This window comes from Neomonachus schauinslandi, chromosome 5 (assembly GCF_002201575.2).
Source record: "Neomonachus schauinslandi chromosome 5, ASM220157v2, whole genome shotgun sequence".
NCBI classification, from domain to species: Eukaryota; Metazoa; Chordata; class Mammalia; order Carnivora; family Phocidae; genus Neomonachus; species Neomonachus schauinslandi.
In genome coordinates this window covers 41,854,286-41,876,774 of record NC_058407.1, presented here as the reverse complement: position 1 = coordinate 41,876,774, position 22,489 = coordinate 41,854,286, and the positions used below count along the sequence as shown (strand labels likewise).

The 22,489-nt window shown below is 36.8% G+C and overlaps 1 protein-coding gene across 6 annotated transcripts in view; it reads right to left on the bottom strand.

The window, feature by feature from the left end:
• The window catches only part of NAP1L1 (nucleosome assembly protein 1 like 1), a 33,116-nt gene extending 11,164 nt beyond the window's left edge, over positions 1-21,952 (bottom strand). For 3 of the 6 annotated variants that reach the window (XM_021678648.2, XM_021678649.2, XM_021678651.2), the window contains exons 1-5: positions 21,817-21,933; positions 11,860-11,896; positions 7,296-7,381; positions 5,719-5,821; positions 8-149 (exon numbers count right to left, since the gene is read on the bottom strand). In XM_021678648.2, coding sequence (XP_021534323.1) covers positions 8-149; positions 5,719-5,821; positions 7,296-7,381; positions 11,860-11,876 — 348 coding nt within the window. In that variant the 5' untranslated portion in view covers positions 11,877-11,896; positions 21,817-21,933. Of the gene's footprint in view, positions 1-7; positions 150-5,718; positions 5,822-7,295; positions 7,382-11,859; positions 11,916-21,816 lie in introns of those variants that run through there. The other 3 variants (XM_021678647.2, XM_044915368.1, XM_021678652.2) reach the window with 3 other exon arrangements.
• Positions 21,953-22,489: the final 537 nt, after the last annotated feature.

The following is a 22,489-nucleotide window of genomic DNA, read 5'->3' as shown; positions in this document are numbered from 1 at the left end:
GCATTACCTTATCAAATAGAGGCTGATAGAGAACAGCATACTTTCTTTCAAGATCATGAACTTCCTCATAGAATTTGGCTTCTATCTGTGCACATTTAACTTGAAGATTTTTGAGAGCATTCACTCGTCTTTTAACTACCCTAGGCAAGCTGAAAGGTTGGAACGCACCAGTTACACAGCATCACAGTAAACACAAGTCACACTTCTATCATATTGAAAAGTAAAGCATAAAAGTTAGTGAATGATAGGTTTCCTATTTGAAGCAAAAGGTATACTCAAAGCAATTAAAATTCAAGAAACATAAATACATGGACTTCTTGACTATAAAATAGTTCAAAAGTGAACACTTAAACAGATACAGTAAGTTGTGATAAGAAAATGTAAATCAAATCAACCCTAAATCTTTCATTATAATCAAGTTCAGCATTAGACTTGTCAGTGCTGGCATTTAAGCTGTAAAACAGTCTATCTTAGGAAGTTAAAAAGTCATGGACTGACCATCCTAACTGAGAATAAGGACAATAACCTAGATTTAAAAAAAAAAGTAGGCATTATCTCACCCACACCAGCTATTTTTAGGGAAAAGGATATTATATTAGAAAAAAGGATGGTATCCTACACCATTATTTTCTATTTTAGTCTCTATTTAGAATTTATATTTATATTTAAAAAAGAATGTTGTATTTCATGAAGGGATTTTTAATAACAGCTTTGAGATATAATTCACAAATCATACAATTTACTATAGGGTATAATATAGGCCCCCTGAAGTTATGATTCAACTTATGAATCCCCCTACCACCCAAAAAATGTTCACTCAAAATTTATCTAACTTCAGGGATCTATACAACAGATACAGAATCCAGGTTAGAATTTCCTGCCATAGGCAGATTGCTGTAAATCAAATAATTTTCTTAGTTAACCACTACTTTATAGTTATGATAATCAGAAGTAAAAAATTATCTACAGATAATTTTTTTTTCTTATAATTAAAAGTAAAAAGTTTGTTTTGTCAAGGAAATGAAACAGCATGGGGTGCTGCCCACCCCCACACTGTACCTCAGAAAAATTCAACCCTAGAAACTTCAGAACCAAGAAGAAAACAACTATTTCAGGGACTCACACACACACAAGCACACACATACTACGAGCAACTTCTGAGTAAGACTAACAACTGTACAGAGTGAACTGCAACCTGGAAAAGGGAGGGAATGGGCAGAATGGGTAGCAGTGAAGACAGGTTCAAAGAAAGCTTTTGAAATTCTGCACTTGCCTTACAACAGTCAGTGTCTGGCTGAGAGCCTACAAGCACTCATTCCTCCACCCCCCCAATCCAGGTACAATGGATTACAACCAAAGGAGACCGCCTCCTCCCCAAAAGCAGCAAAAACAATTGCCTGGAATTGACAGCAAACTGAGTCTGAAGTAACTGGAGCTCTCCTTAGGTTCATTCCAATCCCTTTTCTTAAATTCCATTGGGACTGTCACAAACCAGAGCCTGATCTTTATTCTTCCCTCAATAATCATTACTGGGGACTAACTGTTATCAATCAGTGAGCCTGAGCTCTACAGCCAGAGTAACTAAACCCTTACGGAGTATAAATTTTAATGAAAGAATGAAATATTTATCATCGGAAGCCGTATTATTAGACAAAATAATATAAATATATTTAAAGAGATGAGAGAAGAAACAAGACCAAGAAACCTAAAACAAAGTAGAAATATTAAATATGAAAAATAAAGTAGCTAAAATAAATAAACCAACAAATAGGATAAACAGGATAGGTTTAACTAAGGAAGTCCATTAACGTTCAAAAGCTCTCCAGAAAGGCAGAGGAAAGACAGAAAAATTATGACTTGGATGACGAAAGTAGCAATAGCTGAAAGACAGAAGGGAGGTGGATATCTGAATAAATGAATAATAAATTTCTCAGAGTTAAAGTAATATGGAAATCCTTACTCTAACCCTTAGGTTAATGAGATTCATGAATATCAAAGACCAAAGAAAATTCTACATGTGTTCAATGAAAAACCTACACAGGAAAAGGAATCTGACATCAGGCTTCAAAAGAAAACACCATATACAAGAAGAGATGAACTTTTATTTAAGAACTCTGCACTTACAATTTTATAAGCCAAACTATTCAAATATGAAGACAAAATAAAAATTGTATGAGGCATATCAGGCTTCAGGAAATATGCCAGAGATACTCAATACATTCATTAAAGATCATTTCTGAGAAAGTTAAAAAAAAAAATAAGAAATTACTATATAAATATAGGTGGCCAAATATCTTGGTAAATCTTACTGTTGCCTTGATGGAAAAAAAGGCGGACTAGAGAACGTGTATTTATAAATAATACAGACATCACTAAATTTAAGAAATCAATATGGGTAAATAAACTTAGGTATTAGGTTATGAGCCCATTTAACATAATAACAAACAACAGAATGCAGTAACTTTGATACCAGCAGAAGACAACTTGATTTATTTAATGGAAAGCAAAAAAAGAGAAAAGAAAGTACAATAAATTATAAAATAGCAATTAAGTCCAAAAACAATAGTGCTTTCAAGAAATGCAAAGAGTTTAAAATTACTAATAAAGAAGCAAACTTCCATACTAGAGGTAAGATACAAGAATGGAAAAAGACATGCCAGGTAAATAAAAACCAAAAGAAAGCTACAATAGCTATCTTAATATCACACAAAACAATTTATAACACCACCACCACCACAAAATACAAAAGAGGACACTTTATACTGGTAAACTGGAGGACACTTTACACTGGTAAACTGGAACAAAAGGACAAGATATATACATCACTAACATATAGCTAATAATACAGCTTCAAAATATATTAATCTATAACCAACAGAATTATAGGGAGAAACAGATTAAGTGGAAATTTCTAACACATTCTTCCCAGAAACTGTTAGATCAAGCAGTCAATCAATAAGCAGAAATAAGAGAACCTGAACAACACAATTAATAAATCTAGGCTACTAATTTCAACATATAGATCTTCACACTTAACTTTCATAGAACATTTAGAAAAACAAATATTAAGACCATAAAAGATAATTTAAAAAAAAAATCAAATGAACAAAGCCTCAATTCAAGAAACTGGAGGGGAATGGAGCAAATCCAAATTAAGGGTTCTCAAACTCCCAAGGCCAAAGTCCATTTTTAGAAGAGTTCTACCAACTGTTCAAGGAACAGTTAATTCCTATCTTATACAAATTGCTTTGAAAACACAGGGTGAAAAGTAAAAGCAACCCTGTTTATTCATTAAGCAGCTGAAATTTTGACTCTTAAAACCAGGGCATGGAATTACAATCCCATGAAAGTTTCTATATTGTACATACATGCACACATGCATACACACACACACACAGGCACACATATTCAAGTACATTTCACTAACAAATAAGGACCTTGAATAAGATATTAACTACTTGACTCAACAGTGTAATAATATATGATTAAATTTATTCCAGGAATGCAAGGCTAGTTTAGTATCATGTTTCCAAAAACATTTAATATGTACTTAATAGAGTCAAAGAAAAAGTCAAAAGACCATCTGAATACATACAGAAAAAAAGGTCATAATAAATCTAAGTAGACACCAAGTTTAATGGCAAGATTTTATATCCATTCCTGGTTAGGACTAGAAATAAGATAAAGATGCTCATGTTTAATGCTAATTGTTTAACACAGTACTGAAAGTCCTGGCCAATGTTATAATGAAATAAAAATAAACTTTGTGTGCTGTAATGTGAAAGATTAGAGCTCAAACTGCCATTATTTGCAGACAAGATCTTTTGCCTTTGGGAGAAAAAAAAAATTACTGTAGTAAGTGTAGCAAGATTTCTGGATATAAGATCAACAGCAAAAGAAATAAAAAATAAAAAAAAATCAATAGCACTCTTCTCTTCATCAACAACAGCCAACCTGGAAATACAATAAAAAATAAGATACTATCCACAATAGCAACACAACTAACGTATACAGGAATTAACCAAGAATAGACTATGAGAAAAACTTCGTAATAAAAGAGTATGATTTCAATAAATACAAGGATATGGATGAGACAATTTTACATTAAAAGAAAAATCCCCTATCCATGTTAATCAATAGATTCAATGTAACTCCTATCAAAATTTTAGTGTGGGGGGGCTGTTTTGTTTTATGAAAACCCCTCTAAACTTACTATCAACCATATGTGGGATAAAGGTCTACATATAATTAGGCCAATCTTAAGAGTGTATTCCATAGGGGATGGGGGACGGGTAGAAGAAAGCAAGTTATTACAGGGAGAAACAAATTAAAGAAAGATTAAATTATCACCCTGCTAGATATTAAGACATACTAAAAAGCCGTATTAAAAAGAGTGCTGCTCAAAGACAAACATAGGTGTTTATAAGAAACTGATACGCAATAAAGGTGGTATCACAAATAAATGAGGAAATAATGAACTGTTAAGTGTTATAAAAACAAGCTCACTAAAAAAAAAAAAAAAAAACAAAAAACCCTGATGCATAGCTAAATACTAAGGTGGCCTCAAGAGGGTTTATTAAAGACCTAAAGATGAAAGGTAAAACTAGTCAACAGGAAATGCAGAAGGAACTAGAAAGGACTTCTTAACTTGAAAGAATAAGCCACAGGTCAAAAAACTTAAAACACAAAAATTAAGGACTTCTGTTTAATGGAGAATGCTATGGATAAAATTAATAAAAATGACAATAGATTACTTACAAAGTCTAAAACTGGTAAGAGATTAACACCTTGAATATACAAAAACTCCTGCAAAACAAGACAGTAAACCCCAATAGGAAAATGGACAATGAGAACAACCTAAAAGGCTCACAATCATGAAGAAAAGCTCAAAACTCATTAGACAACAAAAAGTACAAATAAAACAAAATAAGCCTGCACCTCTTAGATTGGTAAAAACAAAAAACCCATAAAGCTGAATGATGCCAACTGCTAGCAGAGATACAAGGATGAAGGGTGCCTTCATGCACTGGACACAGTCATTCTAGAAAGCAAGCTGAGAAGTACTTAAAGCTTGCATACCCTGTAACTAACAATCCCACCGGTAAGTACATGTCCCCCCCAAATTCTTACACAGTTCTTTAAGAGGGCATGCAAAAAGAGGACCATTACAACGGAATTTGTGTTGATGGAGCTTAGAAGCAATCAAGATACCCATCAAAGAAAAAGCATTAAAAAAAGCATGTAATAAAACATGGCGGACACAAATCACCGTAAGTGACAACAAACATTCAGAAGCTAGAAACTACTGATGAGAGATTACATACAGATAGCAACATGGATGGATCTTAAAAATCGTAACAATTATAAGCAGAATAAGATATATGGGCTATTGCAAATGATTTATAGGACCAGTGAAATAAATAAGAAATCTGTATTTCTTCTAATTCTGTGCATTTCTAGCAAATCTCCAAACAAATCTCAGAAATGGTTAAGATCAGTGTACTTTTCCTGTGGAGAGGAGTCAAACTTTAAAAGACCCAACTCTAAATTGGTGGTACTCAGCAAAATTTTTAAACTCCCAAAAATCCTGTACTAGATACGAACAGACATTAGCTTTCCACTATTACATATCTAAGTCCTAGATGGTCTTAAAAAGATACACCTGCAATGTTGATTATAGAAGGCTAAATAAGGACTACAGAAAAGAAGAACTTGTACCTTTCAATGTATCCTGTTGGTGTTTCTACCAGACCATCAAGTCTTTCTTGAAGGGCTGCAAGAATCTGAGGATTTTGCATCATCTGAACAGTCAGCTGACGCGCTTAAAAAAAAAAAAAAGGGCATCGAAAGGATTTTATGAAAATATATTATGCTATTTTAATAGGACAATCCAATCATGAAGTTTTCCTGACTAGCCTGTAATTCATTGGTCTGAGTACAGATGGGCAGCAAGCTGAGGAAAATCCACTCTAGGAAAACCTGACGTTCAGGAAAAGTTCAGATTCCTAATGATCTTAACACACGCCATTTCTGAAGACCATTGCCACAACTACTATTAACAATAAATATCCTTTCTCTTCCTACTACTTTGTGTTTCATCCACCTTACATTTTTAAGAAGCTCAAAGCTTCACCCAGATGCCTACCTACGACTCTAACACTTTGAAGGCAGACAACACATTATCGGAAGTACAGTGACGGTTTGACCCTGGGAAAAAGACTGTGGAGTGAGTAACCTAAATGTTTGTTTGATGTTTATAGTATAGTATGCTTCTGTTTATCAGAATAGAGAAAGTTAATAGTTGAGACAATCAAGGTTGTAACTAAAGCCAAACAAAATGTGGTTGTTAATGATGTCTAAAAATTATACTCAATCCAAAAATCAACTAGATTTAGGCAAAACAAATTATTTTGCTATTATCATCTCCTCGTCAATAGACATTACACAAAAATGACATGAATTTTCCCAGTTATGTTTTTAAAGGTCAATTCCTAATATTAATTTGATTACTGGATGATGTACAGTTATGATAACCAACATGCCTTTTAGAAATGTCAATACTGGCCACTAAGGATACTGACCTATGTATCTTTTAAGACAATGCTGCAAGATGAAAGCTGAAGCTAAAGTTCAGTAGTCTTTTCACAATTAACCTCCATCTGGCTTAACAATGGAAAGCTGAGTCATCTAGTACTTTAATATTCTTAGCCCATACCTATAGGGCATAACCTAAAGCAGTACAAGCCCCCCTACCATCGCTACCTCCCCCCTTATAATTATTTGCTAAAGAAAACTATGAGTGATTTTTGTTTACATTTAATAAATGTCTTTTTTGTCATTTGGTTGGGAAGGATTAAAAAAAGGTTGAAATACACAACTAAATGTTTTCTACATATGAAATACTGAATATTTCCAGCAACTCTAAGTTGTTTAGAACTACCACCCAAAACAACTCCCACCAACACCTGTAACATTTCTAAATTCAGACAAAACTCATGGGCAGCTGTTTGACAGTTATGCCATGTCACTCCAGCATTAGAAGGCATAGAGTAACTTCGGTTGGGTCACTAACTATATTCATACCTTCCTCCCTTATTACTACTCTATCTCCATCTCCCTCTTCCCCTCCTTTCTTCCCCCCACCCCGAACATACACAAACTGTTACTGAACTAGAAGTATGGGCCACATGGGTAAAGTGTCTAGACAAGGATCCAAAAGGGAACAGTATTTGTTACTACCCTCTAGAAGACATGTGCCAGCAATCACTGGCTCCTGAAGTAATTTAAAGTAATACCTTTGATTTTTGTTTCTTCACCAGTTTCTTCTTCTTCTACTTCTTCAACATCATCCAAATCTTGATCAAGTTCAGACTGTTCTTTGCTACAATATCATAGTATCACACCAAGGTTCAAATGTACCAATTACCAAAAAATAAATAAAAAATTATAAAAAACTTCAATTCATTTTCTAGGTTAATATGCCTCTTTCAAAAATATGAAATAGGAAATTCCAAAGGTAATTCAGTTTTCTTTCTAACTTCATATGTAAACAAGCACAAACTGGAAGTACGTAAAATTTCATTTAAAAGCACATGGTCAAATATAAAATTTATATTTTAAGCTCTTTTTTCCCCCAAGATTTTATTTTTAAGTAATCTCTAAACCCAATGTGGGGCTCAAACTAACAACCCCAAGATCAAGAGTTGCACGCTCCACCGACTGAGCCAACAGGGGCCCCTCTATTCCAAGCTTTAAAAATGTGGTTTGACAGTGTTGGTTCCAGGAACGTGAGGTCAGGAAGTATGTGCTCTCTACCCAATATCCACTGCTTTCACTCTTCTTAGTAACAGCACCCTGATTTTATATGAGATGGCAATACACCAAGCTTTCAAAAATCTACATTTCCCAGCCTACCTTTTAGCTAGGTGTGGTTATGTAACTGTGGGTGGTGAGTTAAAAAAGCAAAATGAACAGAATTTTGAGTAAGCCTCCTTTATAGGACAGTAGACAGCTGGGAGGCCTTTTTGATCTTGCTCCCTTCATAGAATAGGGATGTGATGACTAGAGTTCCAAAAGCCATGCTGGACCAGGAGGCATCCTAAAGAATAAAAGTCAACAGAATGAAGGAGTTTGGAAGAACAAGGATCCTGGATCCCTGATGGCTATGGGGCAATCACATCAGCCTGTACTCACTATCTTTGGACTTTCCTCCTTTTTCTTTACTTCATAGTGGAGATGGGCAAAAAGTTAAGAAGACCTGAGTCTACTTCATACTTAGAGCAAAGCCAGGAGGATGGCACCATTGAAAGGAAAAAAGTAGTAAGATAACATTCTCCCCATTTCATCTTAAAAATCTAGTTTTGCACATGAAATTACAACGAGAATTAAAAAGGGAAATAAGGTTATCTAAGTCAACATATAGGTCTTCATATAATTCCTTGTGTGATTTTACATTTTAGTATTTGGTTTACAGATTTAGTCACATTTATGTTTAGAAACAGCATCTGAAGTATTAACTTTCATACAGAGACAAATACTATCTAATTTTCATATAAGAACAACTACAGAAAAGGTCAACTGTATTCTGCCAGCAAAATTTATGTTCTGTAAACTAAGGAGAAAAAACTCAGCCTTCCTGTCAGAAACAATAGATTGTTTCTGAAATTATCTTTGATTTCGTATAAACTTAAGCATACTTAGATTTAAGGGCCATTAACTAAAGATCACATAGCACAGCTATTCGTCCAGTGTGATTTTAATCATTTAATGAACATCTACATCTTAAGGCTTTAAAACAGGGGTCCACAGACTATGTCACATGGTCAAATATAGCCCAGTATTTTTGTAAATAAAACTTTATTGGAACACAGCCACGTAAGTTTATGTACTGTTTATGGCTGCTTTCACACTACAACAGCAGAGTTGAGTAACTGCAACAGAGACTATATGGCCCAAAGTGCCTAAAATATTTATAATCAGGTCATTTATACAGAAAGTCTGCTGACTCCTGCTTTAAGGAACAAGAATCCTCCGTCCCTCCCACCCTCCCAGGGCTGACAGCCATCTAAAATTAAATAAGGGGATGGTGGGGAATCAAGCGGTCACAACCAATTTATTCTTTTATTTTTTTTTAAGTTTAAAACAAAATGAAGTTGCAAGGTTAGGATGGCAGATTGCACATACTCCTCTGATCTTAATCCTTCCCAAATCTTTACTAAAATTACGATAAAAGGGTTTTTAAACAGACAAACATTAAAGGACAGGAAGACAAAGAGCACAACAGCAACGTCACTGAGAACTGAAATCTAACAGTCGGAAAAGCTGAAAACTAGCCCAAACACAGAATCAAAAAGGACACTTCTGGAATTAGGGCTGGGGGGATGAAATTGGAGAAAATAGGGAGGACTAAAGAAAAACTGATAAAGCAGTTAAATCCCCAGATTCTCTCCCTCAATCCAGCAGCACAGCAGTTTCTTCTTTGGAAAGGGTTAAACTAAGAGCTCAGACTGTAAGACCACAGATACAGCCAAGAGTCTCTCAGATATAGGACTGTATCATGCTAGAATGTTGAATGTAGAGACCCTTCCCTGGTCACCTTTTCCCAATTTGGATTCCACAACACTGAAAGCCAGATCTTTACCCAGATACTCTTCCTTGGGGTATCTGACCAGCCCAGAAGAAAACATCATTCTGACAATGGGGATTCTCAAAATAAACAACCACTTTGATGACCTTACATTACAATCTAAATTAAAAGCCTCCCTCCACCCCACAACACTCAAATTTTCTAATCAACTTTTTTCTTAAACATCTCTCAACTGCATGTTCTCCCCCACCCCAATCTTAGTGAGCAGACAACCAAGTATTACCTCCTATTTGAGAAAATGCTTTTACATGGAAATGAAAACAAATAGGGGAAAGAAAAATTTAAGAGCAAACATACAGGGGAAAAAACATCCAGAGAAAAGATATTACAATCCAGAGAAAAGACATTACAATCAATGAAATAGGAACAAGATGCTATAAAAAACAGGAACAGAGAATAAAGACACTCCTGAAAACTATACAACAGAAATTTAGAAACTCAATACAAGAGCTGAAAGATAAAATTTCTTCAGCTTTGCCCAAAAAGAAGAGCAAAGAGATAAAGATGGAAAATAAGACAAAAGATAATTAGAAGAACAAGTTCAACATATAACATAATAGGAGGTCCAGAAAGAGAAAACAGAAATAAGACACTCAACAAAATAAGTCAAGAATATTCCCCAGAACTGAAAGCCATCGAGTTGCCAGACTGAAAGGGCCCACCACTGTATGCCTAACACAAGAAATTTTAAAAATACATATAAACAATGTGAAAATTTCAGAACTCTGAAGCCAGAGTGCTTCCAGAAATATTTGTTTAAAACAAAAGTGTCACATACAATGATCAAGAATTATAATGACTTTGAACTTCAACACAGCAATATTGGAAGCCAGGTGGTAATGGAGCAATGCCTTCAAAATTCTGAAGAAAGAGGATTCCCAAATGAGAATTCTACACTCAAACTATCAAACATAAGGATAGAATTGTCACTTTCAATCATTTATCTCAAAATAATGTTTCCCTTGTACTCTTCCAAGAAAGTATTAAAGCACCAAAAAAGAAAATTACATGGGATACAGCAAATAGCAAACCCAAGAGAAGCAGCAAAAAGGAAACCCCAGGAAGATAATAAAATAGAACCACAATGATAGCTATATAACCAAGGTTAAGCAATCCAGATTGGAGCAGTAATAAAGGAGGCAATCACTTTGAAAGCCATGATCACTAAAATACCTGCTGCCATTCTTTTTAAGCATGGAATAATTAGCCAAATTCTTATATGTACTTGAATGTGATGCCCTTGTGCTAAATTTTCCTGCCTTCCCACCTCCATGCTCTGCTGCCTACAACTTGTGGATGGTCGTATCGTACCCCTAAATCCATGTCCATGTGTTGTTTTAACCTAACCCTAAGTTGTGTGAAATCATAAGCAACGAACAATGCAGCTCACCCATTCTCCCTTACCGTATTTCTGCAAAACATCCATCCACACTAGAACCCTGCCAGAAGTCAACTTCATTAAACTGGGGTTTCTAGAGTGTATGACCTTGCCCAATAAATTCTTCAGGAAAGTTGAAATTAGACTGTGACCCAGATAATCTTTTTCTTTTTTTTTCCTACCTTAGAGACTTCAACTGATAGTGGTAATATTGCTTTTCTTTTTAAACACAGCTAAGTTTGTGACTGCTATTCAGATTTTCAAAATTAAACACTGATTAACAATGTGTAGGTGTTAAAACTCTAAAAAAAAAAAACAAAAGGAATGCTTTAGACAAATGCCAAGACAGTGCTTACACGTCTGGAGAGGAAAGGTGGAGGATACAATTGAGAAGAGGGACAATGGGCTTCTAATAGTAATGTTTTACTTTTAAAAACTCATAAATTATAAGTATCCTATTACTCTTTAAACTCTACATATAAATTTCATATACTTTTTATCTTGTATGTATGATGCCGTAATATGGAAGTAGTAATTACCATACATGTATGGTAAAAATGAGTTCTGCAAATATTTCTGATTCATTACTGTGCTCAGCACATTCCTAAGAATAAACACTGGCAAATGGTTTATTGTATTTAAGACAATGATTATATATACTATATTTTATCTTGGGTACACTGTACCCAACTATTGTAACAGCAGGTACTAAGCATCAGTCTTTACCATACATTTTTATATTATTACTACTATTAATGACATCACAGTACAAAGTGAAGCCAAATCTCTGGGAAAAGAAAAAAACAAACAAAAAAACCAACTATCTAGCACTTACTTGTCAATGTCTGCCATGTTGTAAGAACTCCAAATATCTATGGAGAGAAATGTCAGTGTTAACAAAATATACATATATAATGTATTTAAAACCATTAAAAATATTTGATGCCCAAACCCTTTAAATCAGTACCCCATTGAGAATCACCACACGGAGGAATGTATACCCCCATTAAAAACACATCAGTGTTAAGAAGAAAAATCGTGGCACATATATATGGACTTTCACACTAGCCCCCAAAGTAATTTTTCAGAGGATACTGCTAAAAATAAGCAAGTTATTACTAGGCTGTTAGAATCTACCATGTAAGGACATTTTCATAATAGCACTGCTGGTAAAGAATCTGATGTATGCTAGTATCACAGAAAAGGAACAATACAAGAGTTATTCAAACTCCTTTAACAACTACAAATAGTCAATTTTTGCTTAAATTTTTAGACTACTTAGTACCTCACAGAACCCACTTCATTTTTACCAGTATTAATTCTTACCAAATTCATGTTAAAAAGCCAAAATCTGCCACCATTATGCCCCTGGAGATCTTTCCAAAAAGTTTAATAATCCTACCAAATGCCAGTCCTTTAAGCAACTTAGTGCCAGTTTTAAAGCTCTGGGTTCCAATCTGTATCAAGTAAACCTTCCCCATCTCTTCAAACGTACCTCATGTCTTATCACTGATAAGGACCACACCCCCAGACTACCCTGGATAAGCTGTCATATTGTCAACAAACTCTTGGTTACCCGACATCAATACTGTTAGAACTGATCTGGAGAATATCCTAAATTCTTTCCCGCTATAGATTAGTACTGACTTAGAGAATACTGCTTTTAGAAAAAGAAAACTGAAGGTAAAACGTGTTATATTCAGGCAGGAAAATGACTAATGCCACATGTAATGAATGCATACACTACCAAAAAAAATAATCTAAATCAAGCTTAGGATCCCACATTAAAATCAAGTTTTTATCTCTTACTAATTAAAACCACAGACTTTTAATAACTCTCAGAATGCTACAAGATGTGATTCCTCATATCAACATGTTTTATATGATTATTACTTAAATAGTTAAGAAGAGTTACTGATTTCAGCAGTCAAGTGCTAATATGTGGAGTATTATTACTGATCTAACATCCATCCTTTCAACAAATTGTGAAGAAAATATTTCTTCCTAATAATGTAGCCTATTTTACTTTAAATATTTTTTTGCTTTAAATAATTTCTAATAGCACTGATAAATTTCTCTAGTGATGCTGGGTAATTTACAAAATTAACAAAATACTTAAACAATTATGAAGAAATATTAATTCAAAAATAAAAATACTGAATCTTAATCATCAAAGAAATCCAAGTAGAATTCTAGTTTGTCTATCACATCAGCAAGGCTCTTCTTTTAATGCAGGGAAAACGGTGGTGAACATGCATTCTTAAATACGGCTGTGTTCCTATAAACTATTTTCTCTCTGGAGAGTAATTTGGCCATAGTAATATCAAAAACCTTAAATATGTATACCTCCAGCTTTAGTTATTCACTTGTGAGACTCTAACATGAAAAAAAATATTATGAATCTAAAGGCTGTGCTTTTCATGTTTGCCTAGAAGGTTCTTCCAAAATTCAGTTAACATAACCTTTGGCTCTTAGCTCAAAGTTTTACTTTTTCAGAGAGGCTTCTCCAACCTGTACATTCTGGCTAAATAAGATTTCTTGGTTATACACACCTATAAAGCCCTATTTCTTTCCATCGTAAGAGGTCTCAAGTTTGTAGTTACAAATTAGTGTGATTATTTGACTAAGATCTATCTTTCCCAACTAATCACAGCACAAGATTCATATTACAGGGATTATATGTGCTTTTGCCAATTGCTGCATTGCATCCTTCAGGGTAATAAATAAAGCTTATATAGAGAGCAGCTACAGTTACTTATCTCATCAAAAATAAATTCAGTATTAGCATGGATGTGCATACAATGAAATGCTTTGCAGTCAAAAATGAAGCAGATATGAAAAAGCACAGGGCTTATGGCAAAATCCAATCTGGACAGAATACATATATATTCTGCCACATCTTTGCATCCTTCATATACATATATGAACATGCATGCTCATGCACATACTTTACGAATAAGACATTTCTGTACAGATATGCCAGAAACCTAATAGTAGTCACCTCTAAGAAAAGACTGGGAGAAATGAGAACTTACATTTCATTCTGCATTATTTGGCTTTCGCATATACAAGTACATTTTGCTAACGTTTTGGAACTTGCTCCGTTGAATACACAGTCTTGTAAGTCCAGCAATTATCAAAAATATAAAACAACCCCCCAAAACTTCTAAAGTCCGATTTTTATAACATTTTAACATGTATTCAGAAGAATGGCTACACTGCTACCTTCCCTGTCCATTTCATGGGGTCACATTTAGAATTCAAACTCTTAAAATTCTTTTGATTCTTTATTAAAGATGATTCAAGACAGAACAGGATGGCATTTACTTCTTCAGAGATACCTTCTCCAATCTGCCCTGCCCACTCTAGCTAAATTAGATTTCTTGGTTATACACACTTCCGTTTTTTAAAGCAGGCCTAATTTTGTAGTCAGATCATTTGGGTTGACACCAGCTTTGTAAAAATCTAGCTCACACAAACAACTTCTGGTCTTATTCACCACCTACAAAAAATACAAAAAAACTGTTTCTTCATTGGATTGCTCTTAAGACGCAAATTCATAAAAAACTTAACTTGTGTTTGATAAGTACTGAACATTCTAATAAACAAGCTTTTTAGTTCTGTTTTTAATTATCTTAGCACAGGGTCAATATTTCTGCAAAATAATTAGCTGAGATGACTGTTAAAATGTATAGACTAACCAGTAAATGTGCCATGGTAACGTTAAGATGTTAACATTAAGGAAAACTGGGTAAGGGGCACATGGGAACTCTCCAGGAGTATCTCTACAACTTTTCTATAAATCTAAAATTACAAATAAGTTCATTTAAAAGAGAAAGAGATTAATTCCCATGCCCAGATTCTGAAACAAGAGGTCTGAGAGAGTGGACCCAAAAATCTCCACTCTAAACAAGAAACCCAGCCCCTGAGGCAGGTGGTTCTCAGACAATCAGATCACACTGAGAAAACACAGGTTTCAGTTAATACCTCCCTTAGTTTTCTGTTTTTGTTTTTTACTGCACTCTGTGTTAAATAAAATCAATGAGAATTTTTATTTATCAGACATGAAATTGCTTTTTAAGAGATATGAAGAATTTCCATTTCTGGTAGTGACAAGCTAAATTATGCAAACCAACTCTGCATAAAATAATTCCAAGTCCAAAATAAATATTTGCTAAAATCTTAAAAGCAAGGTTTTAACTACCGAGCTAAAATCAAAAGCCCCGGACCTATCCAAGATGGGAAATCTTTATAGCAACCCTCCACATTAAGCAGGAACCCCCAAGTGCTATAGTCTCAGGGATGATAAACCAGTTCTCTTGGACAAATAAACTAGAATCACTTATCACTGTCGTCCCAAAACCTCAAGCCGTGAGCTTAAAGTGGTCTGCCTGATAGTGTTCCGAAGCACCTACATATCCAAATGTGAAAGGCACCTTCATCCTAGACCTCAAATAATTTATACAAGTAGTTTTCAAGAGCAATAAGGGCAACAGAAAAAATACAACAAAAGGGGCGCCTGGGTGGCTCAGTCGTTAAGCATCTGCCTTTGGCTCAGGTCATGATCCCAGGGTCCTGGGATGGAGCCCTGCATCAGGCTCCCTGCATCGGGCTCCCTGCTCCGCAGGAGGCCTGCTTTTCCCTCTCCCATTCCCCCTGCTTGTGTTCCCTCTCTCGCTATCTCTCTCTGTCAAATAAATAAAATCTTTAAAAAAAAAAAAAATACAACAAAAACCTGTCCCAAAGACTTAAATATTGTCAAAAGGACTGTAAACTTACAAACATTGACAAATGACAACCATGCTTGCTGAGTTTGAAAACACAGTGTCTGCAGAAGCATCTGCAAAGAACAGCCATCTATTAAAGGTGATACAGCAAATTTAGCAAAGAATTAAGCAGAACTTCGAGAAATAAAAATAATGTAAATCAAACAAATGGGCAGGTTTATCAGCAGACTAAACACAGCTGGAAAGATAATTAAGGGAGGGATGCAAGCTTAGAAGAAATCTTCCAAAATATGGCAGAGACTAAAGGACAGAAAACACTAATGTTAAAAGATATTTGAGGATACAATAGAGTCTAACAAAGATTCAATACAAGTTCTCGGAGTTAGAGTAGAGAATGCACAAAATATTTGGAAAAAAAATCAAAAGCTAAGAATTTTCCAGAACTGATGGAAGATATCCCTACAAATCCCACCGGAACTGATGGAGTTAGCCCTACAAATCCCAATCAGAATAAATAAAAAAGAAACGTACACTTAGATGTATCAGTGAAAAGGCAAGACATTAAAGACAAAGAAGTCACCTCAAAATCACAAAGAAAAGACTCAGGTTAAAGCCACAAAAGACACACACAGCTATCTTCTCTTCAATAGACACCAAAAGACAAGAGAGTCTTCAATGTGCTGAAAATAGCCAAGGATCTTAGAATATTATACCCAATTAAAACATCTTCTAAGAACGAATATGAAACAGGTATTTTCTGGAAAAAACGCCTCCAGCACTCTAATAAATTCTATTAAGTATATTCTTCAGGCAGAAGGCAAGTGATCCCAAATGGAAGAACTAATTTCCAAGAAGAAATGAGGGGCAAAAAGGGTAACTGCATATATCTAAATAAACATTTTTAAGTATCACCACTGTGTAGTGTGTTAAAAAATTAAAACTACCACAACATTAAGTCAACGGTGAAGGTAAATCAACTAAAGGCTCCCACTAAAAAGTGTCAGGCAGGATTTAAGAAAATCCAACTACATCCCATTTATAAGAAACATATCTATAACATAAGGACATATAGTTTCCAAGTAAAATATAGCCCTAACCAAAAGAAAGCTGGTATCACTGTATTAACATCAAAAAATAAAGTTTAAGGAAAAGCATTACTAGAAATAAAAAGGTCACTCTATAATAAAAGAGTAAATTCATTACCCAGTATATGTAATGTGCAGAAGATCTCAATTCAAAGACATGATTCATAATGTGACTGAAGGCAAATCTTAACCTGAGAACTTGTACACAAAAAGAAATCTTCCACTGAAGAAGTGGAAACAAGTCACTGAATTAAACCACAAACGGATTATATTTTGTGGTCTTGTAGTTAGATGTCCAGACATGTGTTATCAAAAGCTTCCTACCATTCCAGAAAACCTGACTCTGAATAAATTCCCCTGAGAACTAATAAGAAAGCTAACATTTATGAAGCCTACTCAGTAAGGGACCATTATAGGCTTTCCTCCTATCTACAGATAAGATACTAAGCAACTTGCTCAGCAACACACATAAGGTAAGAACCTAGTAATTAAAATCTGACTTCCAAAACCCATGTGGAATCCACTATCATCCCAAAAACCAAAGTACCTGCTCTATCAGCCTACTGTTACACAGATTATACAATAATACACTTGTTGATATTCCTTTACATAAAATGACTACTTCATGGGGAAACAACCAATCATTAAAAATTACAAATGTTTTAAAGCAAGAGTTCAAGGGAACCAATAATAACAAAGATAAGATTTCCCTTTACCTGAGACCTCAAATCTCCCTCCAAATTAAGCAAATCTATTTTTAAGACACTGCTCTTCTATTAATAACGTTTTCAGTGGTCCAGGGGCTCAGTGCTTTATTTGGCTCCAACACAACCTCATAGTTAGAATATCCTATTCTTTAGGCTCACTTTTTCAATTCTGGGGTGTCAACAGCCAACTTGGAACTGACTTCTTAAAGAGTCCCAAGCAAAATGGACTCCTATTTAAGAACACTACATACCTTCTAGTCCAAGGGAGCTCATTATCTAGATTATCATCTGATCCAACAGCACATAAACATACCTGGGTTGGAATGAAAATCCGGTGAAAATTCACCCAGCAGTAACAAACAAAACCAATTTATTCACATGAGGGGGAGGGGAATTACACACACACACACACACACACACACCAGACAAAAAGCTTAGGAGCCATCACTCAACTATATGTAAACAAAATCCATGTTGGAAGAAAACTCCCTGACAAAAAGCTTAGGAGCCATCACTCAACTATACGTAAACAAATTCCATATCGGAAGAAGACTCCCTGACCATAAATACTGTTGCTTTTCCTTGGAGCACAGTGGAACCCAATCAAGTGTGCTTCTGAATTCCAAGCTGATGTACAGCCTAACAGTTTAAATCAAGGGAACTACCGGTGGCTGGGAGATAGACACTGGGGAGGGTATGTGCTATGGTGAGCGCTGTGAATTTTGTAAAACTGTTGAATCACAGACCTTACCTCTGAAACAAATAATACATTATATGTTAAAAAAAAAAAAAGATAGTAGGAAGGGGAAAATGAAGGGGGGGAAATCGGAGGGGAAGATGAACCATGAAAGACCTATGGACTCTTGAGAAACAAACCGAAGGTTCTAGAGGGGAGGGAGGTGGGAGAATGGGCTAGCCTGGTGATGGGTATTAAAGTGGGCACTTACTGAATGGAGCACTGGGTGTTATACTCAAACAATGAATCATGGAATACTACATCAAAAACTAATGATGTAATGTAAGGTGATTAACAACAACATTAAAAAAAAAAGTTAATGAAAAAGTTTTCCCAGGGCCACAAAATGTGACTTAAGAGCCACATACCTAAACAATGTAAATTCAGATTTCTTTCACCAGAGGTAGAGAGACTTTCAAATCTCCAACATTAAAAAAATGTTTTTAGCATATAGTTAAAAAAAAAAATACAAAAGCCTCATCGTAAGTCATCATTGCTCAGTTACTGGAGAAGTCCTTTAACTGCTCTGTATTTCAGTTTCCACATTAAAATGCTGATACTACCTACTTCTAGGAGCATTAAATTAGTTAATAACAGAGTAATTTGTGCTCTTACATTATTTACTCCTGTTGTGTTCTTCTATACCCTCTTTATCTTAGAAAATAAGTGTAATTAATTAAATGTAATAGGTTAATTAAATGTAATTAATAGGCTCTTCAAAATTACAACCCCCTTTTCCCAATAAAAATTAAAAGGTACAAAATTTCTGAACAAAAATATATCAAACCATGTAGTGTAAAAGGCAGAGTTGGTAACCGAAAGTAGAGAGGCCACTTTGGATGGCAAGTGCAGTAATGTGATCTAGTGGTCTGGTATCAACGTACTAAACAACTTACAAGGATGGGTGAAAGCAACAACACTCACCTTTCTAAACCCTACTCTGTCTAACAAGGACTTCTTATTCAGATGAAATCAGTATGAAATGGCACTTAAAATCACCATTAAACAGGTCCTTCATGTAAAGAATGTTATAAATACTACTCGGTCCCCCGCTTTTTCTTTATAGCATTCACCACAATTTAACATTTTATATCTAGCTAACCAATATGCTTGTTTTGTTCTTGTTATGTCCAAATAGATGCCAAAATATTTACTCAAAAAATCAAATAAGAACACAAATAATTACAGGTTTGATTAGACTTGAGGATCTGAACGGACTGATCTCGTCAGTTTTGAAAACTGATCAGGATTCATCCTCTCTAATCTTATTTTCATTAACATTTCACATTTACAACCTATCAAAAAATGAGCGAAGACGTAGTATTTGATTTTTATTTCTTCATCCTTTTAAGTCAAACAGATTTTGCCTCTTTTAGCCTCTTTTCCTACAAAAGGGCTGTTTTTAATATAATTTTGGGGGTTTAGAATCCAGTTAGTAACCTGGAGACAATATGGGCAAGCTGAGTAATAAAATGACCAATAGCATTTTGGATTAAATTAATTCTGGTACAAGTGCTGGGTTTTGGTTGTTTTTTAAATCTCTAAAGGACAAGAACAGTCATATGCCACATTTAGCATTAGCTTCATATTTTTGTCAATAGGCCCAATATCAAAAATAGGTACTCTGCAACAAATAAAATTTAGATATTTCAAACTGGTATGAAATTTTTAAAAGTTGTATTTATCAAATTAACGTAACACTGACCTGATATAATCTATGAAGTCAAGGTTTCATGACCAATGTTTGATTCTATCTATCCTCCAAAGGACCAGTCTTCTTAGAAGTAAATTGCACATTTTAGATTTGGACCATTAATTTGAACTCTTAATTTTTTAAAATTTTTATTTAATTTGAACAACTTCCAAAAAGCATGAGACTTATACCAGAAGATCACTGGAAACCTTATTTACCTCAACAACTTAAAACAAGTTATCCTATATAGAAGATTTTCCCCTTATCCAAAGGTAATGTGTATTACTTCCTAAGTACAGAAGTGTTAATGTAGGTTGACAAGAAAATAGGGCTTAAATATTAATTTTAAAAGATATTTTGAGGCTACCTATTTCCAAAAACAGCCAATTCCATTTTACAGCTCTTCTGAAACCAGGCAGACAGTGTTAGGAGATTTTAAAGGGCAGTCCTTACAGAACTAATTACTCATCATTTTTAAGACAGTGATGATTTAAAATAGGGGCTCCTTGAGGACGTTACGTGCTGGGTTCATTCTTCTGTACTCTGAAAGCCTAGATGTCCCAAATAGGACCGCATTCCCCGGCTCCCTTCTCTGCCTCCTTTTGTGAGTAGTAGGGGCATTGACAAGACAACAGGCTACAAACTTGGCCCATTAAGTGTACATTAATGCCTCATTTCCACCCAGACTTCCTCCACCCAGCCCCCATTCATCTTAAAAACAAAACAACTAGTTAAGTAACCTATTCTGGGAACTTCAATAAAGGAACTAATTTTTAAGAATGTGAAAGAAGTCCTAACAGAATTAAAGACATTGCAGGCCAAATCGTTTATTTTCATCTTAGAACCGTTTACAGGATTAGATTAATTAGGATCAATTCTCCCCAAATAATGAAATCCTGGTCAAGACACCCATCTAAATTCTAACTGTACTGGAGGTACACAAAAAAATCATGTGTTAGTAACAGCTAACAAGACCCCTTTACAAGCGTTAATGCTTTAAAATCCTAGCAGTAGAGGCTATGCTTCATCACCTATCTCCTAACATTCATCCTTTCCTCTGGTACCAATAAAAAGATTTAAGACCAAAGAGAAGCAGGTAGGAGTTTGAAAGCCAAGGCTAGACTTATTTACTCACTATTAATTTCCAAATCCCACCATCCCTACAACTCTCAGTGAAGTGAGGACAACCCAGACCTCGGTCTCGTCAAGCCCAGGCGGCGGCCACGTGTCTAGGGAAGCCGCCGGGGTTTCCCCTCCCAGCCCGTCGCCGCCTCCAGTGGGCGGAGAGCCCAGGAGCCTCGCAGCCTCCCCGCCCCCTCCAGGCCTCGTCCCTACACATCCCCTCCCTCCCATCGGAATTCGCAGCCTCCGCCGTTCTCTCCATCCCCCAGCGGCCTCCCTCCGGGGATTATTTTTGAGGAAGCGGGGGCGAAAAGGAAGCGGTGGGCTGCGCACTCGAACCCGGCCCGCACGCCGGGCGCCCTAAGGAGACAGCCGCTATGGACCGGGAGGCGAAACCGCGGCCTCCCTCCCGTCCGCGCGGAGAAGCCCGGTGGGGCTCAGGGAACCTCGGCGCACACCAGCAGGGTCCCCGGGCCTCGCAGGCCGCACCGACCCCCCGCGTCCCCTCAGCCGTTCCCGAGTAAAGCGCCAGCCAATCCCGGAGGCCCTCTCAGGCTACGGGGACGAAACTCCGCGGACGGCTCAGGCTCCGGCCTCACTGGACGACCCGGGAGGCCCCGGAGGCCAGCGGCCCCCACTCTCATTTCCCCGTCCTTTCCCTCCGCGCAGGCCGCCTGACCGACTCTACGTTCCCCTTTCCCTTTCAGACCCCCATCCGTTACCGGTGGCTAGCACGGGGAGCCAGGCGGTCGGAGCTGCGCAGGCAGTGACTCAGGGCGGCGGCGGGAGGAGCAGGAGGCGGCGCCGCGAGCAGATGGCGCTAAAAAAGACCCGAGAGCCCGCCGCTCGCGCTCATATACAATTAGCGTCAGCACGTAGGGCCCGCTCCGCCGCCCCCCCAGGCCTCGCCGTCTCCTAGCAACGCGAGCGGGAGGCGGGCCCAGGACGGGTTGCCTAGCAACAGAACTGTCCTTCTTCCCCGAAGACCTCCACACCCTCCGCGCAGTGCTTGGGGTCCTAGGGTTCCCGCCTTCGCCCTCTGCTACGCGCCGCGCCATCTCTTTTCTCCCCGCTGCACATGAAAAGAAATCTCTTTTCTCCCCGCTGCACAGGAAGGTTCTCGGGAAGCTCCCTGACCCGCTCACCTCGCCCCTGGCCCACCTCGTCCTCCTCGGCCTGGTGCAGGGAGGCGTGAGGGCGGGGTCGGGCAGCTACCGCTTGTCCCTATCCCGGCCTAATTCCTTCAACTCCCCGGTCCCCGGTAACCATTTTCCCTCCCCGCCCATATTTTCCCCTAAGAACAACAGTTCTTTCCTCCTGACCACCTTGGCGGCGTCTTCTGCAGGTTTTGCGTCTCCTAACTTGGTGGGTCTCAGTGGCTTCCGGGCTGCCTCC